Genomic DNA, 13,175 nt, shown 5'->3' with positions numbered 1-13,175 from the left:
AAGAACAAAAACTCATTACAAGTGGGCGACCTCCCGCTGCAGAAGGAAGCCAAGGCTCAGGCAGGTATTGCCAGCCACTAAAAACGAGCTGGCCCCGCACGGGAGCAGCAGCGGGGTCTGATGGTCAGCGGTGCTGCCGATTGCCCTGGTTTATGAGCCCCTCTGGAGTGAAACGTGAGTGATTTTCCCACTACGGTGCCCATGTATGAAGCAGAGCAGTAACGCAATCACCAGAGCTGAGCTCCTTAGGCAGAACCTGGTGGTACCTGTGGCACACGCTGTGGTCAGCGGCCTCCTCTCTCATCCTGCCGGTGTGGAAAACAGCTCCTTGAATACCGGCACACCCCTGCCCACCCCAAAACCACGCAGAGATCAGTGAGTGTTGCCCCCACAAAGCCTTGGCCAGCAGCAGCGCGGCTGCAGAGCAGAGCTGTGTTCTGCGTTAGCGCAGTGATACAACATGAGCTCGGATTATCACACTGCAATTCAACTTGGAGCACAAAACCCTGCAAGCGGAGGGCACGGCGTGGCTGTTTGTACCCCAGCAGGTGACCCACTGCAGATCACAGGGGAAGGTACGGCTGGGCCACAGGTCCTGCCCACCCTGCGGTCACCCCGTGCCCCTTCCCTTTCCCCTGAGCACAGAGAAGGAGGCAGCAAAGGTTTGGTACCAAGCAGTGCTGGTGGGAGGGCAACCGAGTGGCTGTTTGCTCAAGCACGAGAGCTTCTTATCAAAGCTGTGTCCCTCTGGAGGCTGCTCTTAGGAAGCACCTTCCCATCACACGCACCTGGGACTTCATCACAAGAATCATGTTTTGGTGCTGAGCACATGATTTTGGTGCCCCTTCAGCGCCAGCAACCAGAGCAGGGCAGTGCTGAGCTAAGCAGAGCAGTGCTGAACAGAGCCAAGCAGCGCTGGCCCTGGCTCCTCAGCACATCGTGGGCCAGCAGGTACTGTAATAAACCGAAGTCAAGAGGAAAATGGTAGCCTGGGGAGATGGAGGGAGATGCCAAAGGCCAGGCAGTGATTTAGTGGCAGAGGAGAAGGCAGACGTGTGTCAGCCTCCGGTGCTGCACCAGCCCCTGCCTGGTTTGCTCCCTTGTGTGAGTGTATAATCTCTGATGGTTAAACACAGCACCAGGCAGTCACGCCTGTGACAGCAGCATAATTACATGGAAATTGTCTTCTTGATAATTTGGGGTGGTTTTCCCTGTAAACGCAGACTTTCTGAAGAGATGAGCACCAAGATTTCGGCATTAAATTAAACTAGATCGAATCAGCAGAGGAAATAGGTCTTTACAGCATGAGCAGATCTCTGAATTTTACTAACAAATCAGTGACCTAAATGCCGTCATTTATCCTTAACATCACTAATAAAGCCAGATCCAGGATGCATGGCAAACCAACATCAGCCACACGCTCCCAGCACCACCAGCACCCTGCTTAGCCCTGGTCCTTCCCCAGCTCGCCCTGCAGAGCAGCCACCATCCCCGAAGCCGTTGTTCCAATCAGCCACCACCAGCATCCAGCCATGGAAAAATCTCATGCTGTCTCTGGGCCTTGGTTTCCCTCAGCGCTGCGGTGTTCTGGTGACAGGAGGGATGGTATCTGCCACTGCGTCAACCTGTGCTGAATGGGGAGAAACCCTTTCTAGCTCCAGAAACCTGGGGGCAGATCAGTGCCCTGCTCTGCTGCGAGGGGTGGTCATCGGTGCATGCAGGAGCGTGTCCCTGTGCCATGGGGAGCAGTGGCTGGGCCAGCAGCTCCCAGATGCTGTCACAGGAGATGCTGGCCTCTCCATTACCCGTCTCCCTCAGACACCTTGTTTGATGTGAGAGTGTTAAGAGACATATAATTTGTGGAGCTAAAACACAGGTATTATCTCAGTGACATCTGTACAATAGGGAATGTGCTGAAGTCAATCACATTCAGCAATGGGTTTCTGTGGCTCTGCGTCTTTTTCCTTGCCTCTTGCTTCAGATAGAAAGAAAATGATGCAGTTGTTATCTGGAAACCCAGCCCAGTATCTCCCTTGTTAAATCACCTCAGACTGTGCAACCTCATCGATGAGCAGGAACAAGAGACCTGCTCCGTACTGGTGCCACATGCACACTGCCCGCACCACGACAGGGTCTCCGGATGGGTGCTTGTCCTCTCCGGGAGACGTGCCTGGAGCAGCAGGGGAGAGCCCCGCTCACAGCAGCACCTTCTGTGTGTCCAGCCTGCAGCCACTATGACCACATCAGCCACATGGGCAGTGGTATAACCACAGGCAAAAGGAAAACCCTCCTTTCCCACTGCCTGGGTGCAGTGTGCCCAGGAGGAGGTGGGCACCTCGGATGAAAGGACATGACTTACGTGTCTTGCTTCCCGGTGTTCCCCTGAGCACCGGCACTCCCAGGAGGTGGACACAGACCTCTGGTCTCATCCTGTATTTTCCACCACCACGGCCTCACACTCCTGGCCGTCAGCACAGCCCCTGCCCTGGAGCTTAGAGTGCAAGTGAAAAGCAAATCATTCAGTTAACAAAGTTGTGTTTAGGTTCTGGAGCTCCAGTGAAGACCTGATGGAAGTTCTTGAGCCACTCCTCAGCCCCTGGTTCACCCTCACATGAGCACCAAGCTCCAGCTGGAGAGGCGGAACACCAAACTGCCTTTAGGAGAAGGAGGGGTCGCAGTCCCTGATGTGACACCGGTAACATTCGAGAGGAACGAGAGAAACGGTGTCCGAAAGGAGTGACCTTTGAGTCTTCACAGGGACATCGTAACAGCTCTGACCTGTTCAAGTACCTGTCAAGCCTCTACACATCTCCTCTGGGTGGGAGTCTAAGCTAAGACAGGTTTCTAAACCAGGCTTTGGAGGACGCCAGGTCCTTGGATGTCACACGGGTCCAACGCTGATGCGAGTGTTTGCTGACCAAGCGCAAACCCAGCATCACGAGCCCCACTGGAAATAAACCATCAGAGATGGAGCCGGGCCATTTCCAGACAGCGACCACGGGTCCTGCTGGCACCGTCTGGCACCAAACCCTCCCTTGGAGTGAGAGCGCTGCCAGGCAGCTCCAGCACCCGGCGCGGTGCCAGCGGCCGTGTTCCTGCCGCACCATGGGCTCGCCAGCACCGGCCCCTGCGGAGCCAGGGCCCTGCAGACCAAAGAGAAAGCAATGGGTGGCAGGAGCAGCGCAGCAGTTAATGAGGTTATCGTCAGGAGCAAAGCACAGGCTCTGGCCCAGCGCCTGTGCCAGCACCGTGCTCCCAGCCCTGCTCCGGCCTCATTGGCTGCTCGCGCTCCCAAATTGCTCCCATCCCAGAGGCAAGAGGACACACAGCCAAGGGGAGGCCAGCAGGCACTCTGAGCAGGGAAAAGGCTTTTCCACACCCCCAGCACTCACCAGCAGCCAGGACCCTGCCCCGGGTGAGCTCCGTGGCAGCCCTGCTGCACCCTCGGCTCCCACACACAACCCCGTCCTCCTGCGCACCCAGATCTTTGCGAACACGCACCCAAGGCAGATGGTGCCTCTGTCACTGCAGCCATTAAGGCTCCCCCCAGCCCGTCACAACAATATTTGCTTTTAGAAGGCTGTTATTTCTTCCCAGCAGCCGCCTTTCGGCTGTCTGCAAACAGCTCCTATTTTGACAGGCTGCAAATATGGCAGGAGGGAAGATCTATAACCCAGCAGGGTTTATTAGGTCTGAAACACCGCTAAAAATAGACCCATGTGGGGTTGCTAAGTCCTCTGGGCAGATGTAGTTGTGGATAATCTAGCTTTAAATATGTGAGGGCTGACAGCAACAACATTTTAACATATGGAACTGGTGAGCACAGGCTGCACCAGCTCAGCTTCACCGGGGAGCGGCGTTGGCATCGCCAGATCCCAATCCGCTGCCTCGGCTCTGCAGCTCAGGCTTCTGCAGGAATAACCCCCCAAATAACCCCAAATATCTACAGCAAGCCACTGGGAGCCACATACCAGGAGAGTCTCCAAGGGCAGGAGCATCACTCGAGCTGTGCCAATATCCCCCCATGAAATCGCGCATAGATAGGGCTTACCAGGTTAAATGGATATGACGCCCCAAGTCCTCAAAGCCGACAGCACCTTTCTGCTGCTGGGAAAGCTTCTTCTGCCTGGGCAGGCAGTGAAGCGTGCTTCAAGGATGCTTCGGGGTGGGTGTCTCTGGGGACGGCCGGGCCGATAACCGCCCTTCCAGGAAGAGGGAAGAGCTCCCGCCTGCCGGCGGAGATAGCGGGGAGACGTTGGGGCCGGCTGGATTTTGTCAATCGCCCCGGTTCTGGGAGGTTTACATCGCTCCTGTGGAACCAGCGACTCCCACCTCGGGCTGAAGATCTCCGGCCTGGGAATGCCGGGACGGGGCAACGCTCACCGCTGCTCCCTGGTGGGCACCGAGCACTGCCCCATCCCCTGCAGCCCCTGCTCGGGGCTCACCCCACTGCCCAGAGGGGCGGCCGCGGTTGCGATGCGAGCTGAGGGACCGGGCTCGCAGCAGCCTGGTCACCAGCACACAGGAGGTCACCCCGATGTGGCCAGGCAGCAGCAGCACCCCCGGCACCGGCTCCCCCCGCTGTGATCTGCTCGCAGGGGGAACCAGCGGCAGCAGAAGCCAAGCGCTCGTGTGCCCACTGCTGGCACAGCCGGGAAGAGGATTCAGCCCGGGGAGCGCGGCCGGGAGCCTCCGGGAGGCCCCGGGCTGGTCCCACACCGCCGCCGCCCGCTGCCGCGTGTTCGCATCCGCGCTGCAAACGGAGGAGGGTTTGGGGACGCTTCCTCGCGGGTCCGTCGCCTCCTGCAGAAGGCAGGGGCTGACCCGCACGGCCTGGGTGCGGGCCCACCGAAACCCGGCCGGAGCGGAGGGGGCTTGGCTTAGACAGCGCCCAAACAGCGGCGGATCGGTGAAGGACTCGGGTCAGCGGCAGCGGCTTTGCCAGCCTCCAGCCTCCCGCCGGGCGGAGCTGTCACTGGGGGCTGCGAGGGCAGCAGTGACTTGGATCCGCGCAGCCCCGTGTTCCCCGCATTGGCCGGGGCTGGCACAAGGGCTCAAGAGGCAGCTCAAAGGCAGCAGGCAGGGAGCGGGGATGGCGGCAGCCGGGAGCTGTCACCATCCCTGGCCACTGGCCTGCAGCCTCCCTGCACTGGTGAGGGGCTTTGTGCCGGCAGGGACCCTGGCACCAGACCTGCCTCCGGCACAAGAACCCGTTTTGCCAGGGATGCTGTGTCCAGCCCCGCAAGCCCACTGTGCCCTAGGAGCTCCCCGGGAGGAGGCAGAGCAGCAGCTTCACTGAGGAAGCACTAAAGGTACAAACCGAGTTCCCACCATCATTTTGAAGGGACTGAACCACTTCGGGTGGCTGGCCTATCGCCTGGCACGGGGGGCTTAGGATTCCAGCAAAACTTCACGAGAAATCGGGGTGGGATTAGAGCCAGGGGACTCAGAAAGGTGGCTCAGGAAAGCTCAGAACTTGCTGTGAGGTAAGCCACAAGCACATCAATGGCAATCAGTATAACAACAGTATTGGAGAGGGCAAGGCATCCCTCTAGGTAGAGGAGAGCATCAAGATGGTGGGGCAATGTCCGTTAAACAGCCTTTGCCTCGGCTGGGTGCCCAGTTAAACGCCATCCACACAGACCCATCTAGAGACTGCCCAGCACTTGGCTGGGAGCAGGGCCAGCCCCTACCTCATTTTGCCCACCCAGACTTAGTGGTTGGGTTAAAATTGGTTAAAATCCATTTTCACCAATTCTAACACTTGCTCCAGGTCCCAGCACCCCCATGGCACACCAGCCACATACACTCAGCTCTCCTCTTGCATTCCTGCCCCCAAGCCAAAGGAATTGCCACTGCTTTGCCGTAGTTGTGATCGCATTTCCTCTGCAGTGCAATGCACATGTTCCTACAGCTACAGTGCAATTGCCAAGCATACATTTGCATGCAATTACCCATTTTGAAAGGTGGTAATAAAGTCAAAGGGATTAACTCCAACACAATCTGCTCTCCAGACCTTGTCCTCATAGGACCTAAGTGCAGACCTCCTAGATTATTGCAATACTCAGTGCAGCTACTGCCAAGAAGCTAAATCATTCCCACATCTTCCCATTAACTCAGCTCTGGCCCATCAAATATTAAAGAGCCTCAAGCCTGGACACAGCTCATTTTTCGAAGGTCAAGCAAATCTTTCATCTCTTCTCTTCCCACCTTTATCTCCGTCACTGTTCCCACCATCAGCTGAGCATCACATGCTCTTTCATGTGAATTTTAGCTGTACACACGCTGACTCTCAATAATCGGTGTACAAGGCTCCTCTGTTCCTCAGAGATATGAGTATTTCACTGCTGGTTTTGTTTTTAAGGCTAAAGAGGTGACTCCGCCTGAAGGAGGCACTTTCTATTGACTTTTGCTTTTAACACTTGGTGGTTTCTCAGTGTATCTGGCTGGTGACACCAAAGAGTGCAGGGGGCTGAGCAGCCATTGCAGGCAAGGGGCTGGTTAACCTCCCACGTGGGACATCTCCTGGCCTGCTCGCTCCCGAGAAGTCTGTCTGCAGGGAAGAGGAAGGTCCCCATGGGTCCATCTCCATCAGAGCGGGTTTGTCCCCATCACACCTTCCTACCTCCCGCATCCCCAGCACAAGGATTTCCTGTGTGGAGGGGTCTCGGGGTCCCTGCACTCTCTGTGCTGCCTGGGGTCAGTGCAGGGCCATGAGAAGCAAACTCACCAGGCAAGCCCGTCTGGCTGGGCTGGGTTTGATATGCAAAGATGCTGCGATAGGCTGATGCTTTCCTCTGGGGTGACCTCCCCGCTCGGGAAGTGGGTTTAGCTGCCATCTGGCTCAGCTCTTCCCTTCCCAGGCAGCACGACCTGACCTCAAACTCCACCACGTTTTACAGGCTCTGCATGAACCCGTGCCCCGAGGAGCACTCAGGGCACCACAGGAGCACCCCACAGTCCCGCAGAAGCTGCAGGCTTTCTGCAGGCACTCACACGGCTCAAATGCCAGCACCAAGCCAGGGTCTGGAGGGCTGCTTCTGGATGTGAGGCCCTTTGGCCAGCCTGCGGGATTCAGCTGCCCCAGTGCTTTCCCATGGAGTAAGGAACATGAGAACAGAAAAGCAGGGATCGCAACAGGACCGGCCCATGCCAAAGTCCTGGCTCGGCACGTGCCAAATCCCATTTAGTGCACAAGTGCCTCAGCCTCCGTCTCTCAGCCCCGGCCCCTCTCCTGGCAGCACCAGCCCCTGGGTACATGCACCCCCAAACCGGCAACCAGGGCATCTCCCAGCGCTCCCCCACACTCTCCAGCGCCCATACCCGAGCCGGCGGGACCGGGCACACCCGCTCCCGGTGCAGACCCAGCCCCGCCAGCCCGGGACCGCGGCAGCCCCCGGGGCAGAGCCAGACCCGAACTCACCGGAGCTTCCTGCGCATCTCGGAGCTCGAGCAGCGAGCGCGGCCGTTCCGCGGCGGCCGCCCGGGGGTGCTGGGTCCTCACAGCACCCTCCCCGCCCGAGCACGGCCCCGGTGCCTCCCCGCAGCGCCCGGCACCGCGCAAGCCCCTGCCCGCGGTACCAGGGCTCTCCATCCATCACCTCGCCCCGACACTCCCACTCCACAGCATCCACTCATCCTCTCCAGTTCCGAGGCCCTCAGACATATTCATGGTTACCATAGGAACTAATGAAACCCGAATTAAAAGAGAGAGGAGAGGCAGACAGAGGGAAAACCGCTTCGATGCTCTGGTGCCACCTGTGTGTGTGAGTTTATTACACCAGTGAGGAGAGCAGCAGGCAGGGAGCATCCCACAGCCCAGCATCGCACTCGGTCTCACCAGACACCAACTCCACACAGGACCCAACCTTCACCCTTCCCTCCAGACCCCAGCAGGGGCACGTAACCCACTGACCCCTGGGGATCGAGGGGCTCAGTGCCCCAGCGAACCTGGGTGCCAGCTCAGACCACGCTGGGACCCCCCTGCAGCCTAACACTGGGGCCACATCTGCCACCCTGTACTCTCCCTCCGTGCCAGGCTCCTGCAAGTCAATATTGATGCCTGTAGCACACACAAGGCTTCGTGAAGTGCTCCTTGGCTTGCAGAAAGCAGCTTGTCTTTTTGTTAGCAAGTTACACAGTGAAGGAATTGCCCACGCCTGGCATGTCAGCAGAAGGCTGCAGCAGTAATAAGAGGGTGTTAGAAAACCAGAACTATGTTTTTATTATTATTTTTCTATATATTTTAAAAGCTTTTACAAACATCTAATGTGGCTCTGGCTGGGCCCCAATTACAGAACCATTTAACGAAGCAATCTGTCCACAAACCAGACACATTAGGAAAGGCTGTGGAAAGCATTAGCTGCAAATGGCAGGGATAAAGCAGCTCCAGTGGATGCTCATGGAACGCCCGGAGCGAACCCCCTCCTGCAGCCGGGAGAGGAGGATGGGAGAGAGAAAAGTGGCCCTGGACCCTCACCCTTGCCTAAACAGGAGCACAGCAACGTGCCCCATGGCACCCAGTGCCCGGCATGGTGGGGAAAGGAGGCTGAATGGTGTTTCTGCAGCAGGGCTGCTGCATGGGGCCTGGGGAAAACATCAGGGCACAACGTACCCGGGGTGTTTAACTCCTTCCCGTCTCGATGGGAAAAGGGAAGCCTGCTGAGGTTCACCCAGAGCGGTGAGCATTGATTTAAACCTCTCATTAGCTCAGCAGAGCCCGAGCCCCGAGCCGGGGACAGCAGCTCTGTTGTGCTATTTACCACGGGCAGTTGCAGGCACGTTGGGGCAGCAGGTTCCCCCGGGCTCTCTGTGCACTTTGCCACTAATGGCTGTAGAGGGAACCACAGGAGTTGCTACCACACACATCACCCGTGCCCGGGGAGGCTGAGCTGGAGTGCTTCTGTGCCAGCACATGGTTACGCTGACAGCCGGCACCCATCAGCCAGCACCACAAGAGCCCCGGCTCACGGACCCTCCTGGGCCTCAAGAGCATCTTCATCCCTCCAGAGGCATGCCCAAAGCCCTGCGGGAGCAGGAGCAATGCAACGAGCACAGGCACCCACTGCCCACTGACACCACCCTCATTCCAGACTGCACGGTTCAAAACCAGAATAAACCAGCTCCGACTCCACTGCCAGAAGCTCGGTGGCGATTCCCACCCCCATCCCACCACCTGCGAGTTAACCCACTGATCATGCAGCACTTGTGTTGCTGCAGTCGTTATAACCACCCAGTGCCTGAATCACCTTGGACTGGAAGGGAGACCAAGCTGCATGACACACACAAACACAGCTCCAGGAGCAGGGAGATATGGCTGGTGTGCCACTGCACAGAGGTGGAACCGCAAAGACAGCCCGGCTAACAGGAAAGCATCCTCCATGCACAAAGCCATCCCCAGCACCGCGTATCTCACAGGGAATCACTTTATATGAGAGAAGAATGAGGGCACTCACTTGATCTTCAGGCTGGCGAGCATCGTCTTGTCGATCCTGGGGAGAGAGCAGAGGAGGGTGTCACTGCAGGTGCAGGAGGGATGTGTCCCCCTCCAACGTGGGTACTGGGGGCTGCTGGCAAGCCCAACCCCACAGCTTCATGAGAAGCCCCGTGATGCCCCCAAGAAAGGAACAAGGATACAGCAGGGGCAGGATGCCTGTACCTGCCCTGGCACAGCCTCGCTGTGTGAGCTCAGGCTCGTCCCTGCAGGGCTGCATCATCCCCACCCGGGCACTCACCCCTTCCCTTGCCCATAGCTGCTGTGAGCACACACATGCACACAGATGGGGGGACCACGAAGCAGCCCCATTGCTGCCAGCCCTGCCGGGAGCCCCAGTGCCTCACTTCTTTATTTAGCACCGCTAATAAGTGCCTATCTCCACGGAGTCATTGTGGTTACAGTCACATTAATATTAATTAATGCAAATCATAGTAATGCCTCAAAATACAAAATTACGTCTTTTGGCAGGCGCTGCGCACGCTGCGCTCTGCCACATGGGATGAGAGCCGCATCTCGAGGAAAAAGCAAACACTAAACAGCAGCCCCAAACCCCACTTGTTTCACCCTGTGCCCGCAGAGGACGATGCAGGGCAGCAGAAATGCTGCTTCCCCTCTACTCGCAGCTTTACCTCCCTCTGCTTTCAGGCTCAACTTCCCCGTCACAAGAGGCTGTACCCACGGGGCCAGATCCTGGTACTCCAGGGCCCGAGCCGGCACCTCCTGCCCGCCGTGCCTGTGCCTGCACCATCCCCTCTCTTGGGCCAGCATTCGCCTCCCAGACCCCAAGGCCATGGGAGCTTCGTTCCAGGCATTCCCCCAAACAGCTCTGGGAGAGCAGGCACGCTCCTGCTCCTGAAGTAGACGCAGACCCCTGCTATTGTCACTTAATACTCAACGAGCCCGTCCATGGCCCCTGTTGATCATTAAATTGAGTTGAACATTAAAGTGTGCTGGGGTAAAGAGCTGTTGTTGGGGTCGGTGGCAGATGCAAAGAGCCAGGGGACAGCGGGTGTTGGGGCAGCTCCTGTGGGATCCGCACCGGAGCGGGATCCACACCGAGCGGCTCCATCTGGAACCGCAGGAACTAAAACCCGTTGCTGGTATTTGGCCTCGTAGAGAGCGGAGGAAAAAAGAAAAGAAACAGAAATAAACCACAGCAAAGAGAGCCCCGCGCAGGGAAACCGCAGCTGCAGGATGACTAAGCTGAGAGCCGGCCCTGCCCCGTGCCCCCTCCCAAGGTGGGGTGAAGTGAAACACCCCACACCCAGCCCAGCTCCTCCTGCACACCCCAGCACAGCCCTGCGCCTCCCACAGCACCCGCTGCCCCAACACCAGCAGCCAGCCCCGGCTGGGGGCAGAGGGACAGGGCCCCTGCATCAGGCACTGGGGCCAGTGAGCTGGGCAGGGGAGCAGTGGCAGCCCCCAGGGCCGTCACCGTGGCTTTACATCACCCGCGATGCGCACCCCTACATCCCAGGGTGACAACAGCGCATCTGCTGCCCCGGGACAGCTCTTCCCAGGACCTCTCTGGCTGCAGATGCAGACGGTGGGCAGGATAAACCCCGATTCACACCCTGCTGGAGGGCTGAAGCAGCTCTCAAGGCACCGGCAGTGGTGTCTGGGTGTGCCCGGCCACCCCACACACGGTCCCCACAGGAAGGGTGTGTTGGCTGGGGCAGGGTGAGAAGATGCAGGCGCAGGTACCGGCTGCAGCAGGTTCTTCCGTCCCGTAAACACCCGGGGAAGTGTTTTCCCGCTGGGCACAAAGCTCTCCGGGCAGCGCACGGCTGCGAGGGGCATCCTCCCTAGGGAGCCGTGCCCTGACCCACCGGGAGCTGCCCCCGCGCACCCTGCTCGGGCCCCGTGCAGGCGCGGGTGCTGATGCTCGCAGCAAGCCCGTGCCCTGCAGCGCAGCCCCCTCGCTCCAGCAGACCTCGTTTCCTGCCCGAGCCGCAGCTGTGGTTGTCTGCTCCCTGCAACTGCCAAAGCCAGGAGGAAAACAACAGAGCAAAGCCCAGAGGCCCCGAAACCCCAGCGCGGGGGTAACGGCTCCGCTCCATCCCAGCGGGAGGCTCTCACCGGCAGCAGCTCCCGGCGTGTGCCTGCTGCAGCTGGGGCCCCAGAGCCTCTGCTCCCGGTGGCAGCAGTGGGGCAGAGCTGCCCAAGAGCTGCCACTTCTGCCCCGAAGGAGCCTGCCCTCCACTGAAGTTATGTGTGCAGGAGGATGTCCAAGGACTTCCTTCCCCTTTTCATGTAGAGAAAAAAAACAGCTGAGAAAACGCTTGGCTTCAGTGGGGCGAGAGCTTCATTCCAGGGACCTGGAACCCCCCCGAGCTCACTGCCCCCCTGCAGCACTTTCCCCAGCAGGTTTTGAGCTGCCACAAGTGTTCTCCCAAGCCTGCAGCCCCCACAGCACCGCAGCAGATCTGCCCTCGAGCCAGCACCAGAGAGCCAAAGCCACCACAAAATCACCCATTCGCCCATCAGTCCCCAGTGACCACAGTCACACAGCACAGACCTGGGATGGGCATAAAGGACATTAGAAAGGAGAAAACTGGGGAAGAGCAGTGCCACTTCCTTATTTCCCTATAGATAACACATCTGGGAGAGAAGGGACACAAGAAGCAAGCAGACCCAAACAGCTCTGCCAAGCACAGACGGAGCACGGACAACTCAGGAGGTGCCAATGGTGCCAGGAACCTGCCATAGACGCGGTGGGACCCCATCATGTGCCACAAGGTGCCAAAGGCGGCTGCGAGCATCACTGCCCAGGCACAGAGGAGCGGGCAGCAGGTCCGCAGCAGCGAGAAGCTGCCTGGGCTTCCCTGTGGGCACAGGGGGAAGACCCTGACTCCTGCACGTGCTGGCGCGGGGCAGCAGGAAGGGCTCTGCCATGAGGACCCCGCAGCACAGCACCACGGTGCCTCCTTCCAGAGGGAAAGAGAAGCTCCCCATGCGGCACCGAGGAGGCGCAGGACAAGAGGCACCCACCAGCCGTAGCCGCCGAAGGAGACGCTGCGCTTCCTCTGGAACATGGTGGCTCGGTGCTGCCGGGGCGCTCCAGCCATGGGGACACTGGGACGGCGGCAGCGTGCGCCAGCAGCGCCGGGTGCTTCCTGCGGGACAGGCGCTGTGCCAGGGCGGGGGGACCCAGCGCCTCCCCTCCACGCACCCAGATAAAAGTCATTTCCTTTTCTCTGTTTTCTCTTGCGGCCTCGGGCTTTTCACAGCCCCGTGCTGCAGATGTCGTATTTCTCCTAACGGCAGGAGCCGTGGCACTGGGGCTGGACACGGCGTCATGGTGCCGTGGGGCTGCCCCAGCTGGCAGAGGGTCTCTGGTGGCACTGCAGGGGTCTGCATCCCCGAATCCTGCATTCTCTGCACCAAGCTGGCTCCCTGGTCAGGGATCCTCCTGTGTCTCCAGCCCCTTTCAATGGGCTTCCCGCTAAAGGCACGGAACCTCAATAACCCCGACCCAAAAACCCCATCAGCACACTTCTCACAGCAAACAGGTCCCCGGCTGCTCCAGCTCTCAGTGGGGCACCTCCCACCCCGCTCCATTCAGCAGCAGTACATGGGTTTTCTCCCGTTCCCCAGCAGCTCCGTGATGTGCATCTGCAGCCTGACCGCCCCTGAAAACCACGCAGTCCTCTAACAGCCAGGCTTCGTAAATCCCTCT

General features: G+C 58.9%; 1 protein-coding gene across 5 annotated transcripts in view; it reads right to left on the bottom strand.

Moving 5' to 3' along the window:
* The window catches only part of RAP1GAP2 (RAP1 GTPase activating protein 2), a 57,606-nt gene that overhangs the window by 34,706 nt on the left and 9,725 nt on the right, over window positions 1–13,175 (bottom strand). For 3 of the 5 annotated variants that reach the window (XM_065694303.1, XM_065694305.1, XM_065694308.1), the window contains exons 1-2: window positions 12,488–12,648; window positions 9,456–9,491 (exon numbers count right to left, since the gene is read on the bottom strand). In XM_065694303.1, coding sequence (XP_065550375.1) covers window positions 9,456–9,491; window positions 12,488–12,564 — 113 coding nt within the window. In that variant the 5' untranslated portion in view covers window positions 12,565–12,648. Of the gene's footprint in view, window positions 1–9,455; window positions 9,492–12,487; window positions 12,650–13,175 lie in introns of those variants that run through there. The other 2 variants (XM_065694307.1, XM_065694310.1) reach the window with 2 other exon arrangements.

The sequence above is a fragment of the Lathamus discolor genome, chromosome 14 (genome assembly GCF_037157495.1).
Source record: "Lathamus discolor isolate bLatDis1 chromosome 14, bLatDis1.hap1, whole genome shotgun sequence".
NCBI classification, from domain to species: Eukaryota; Metazoa; Chordata; class Aves; order Psittaciformes; family Psittacidae; genus Lathamus; species Lathamus discolor.
This window is presented reverse-complemented; position numbering and strand designations above follow the sequence as displayed.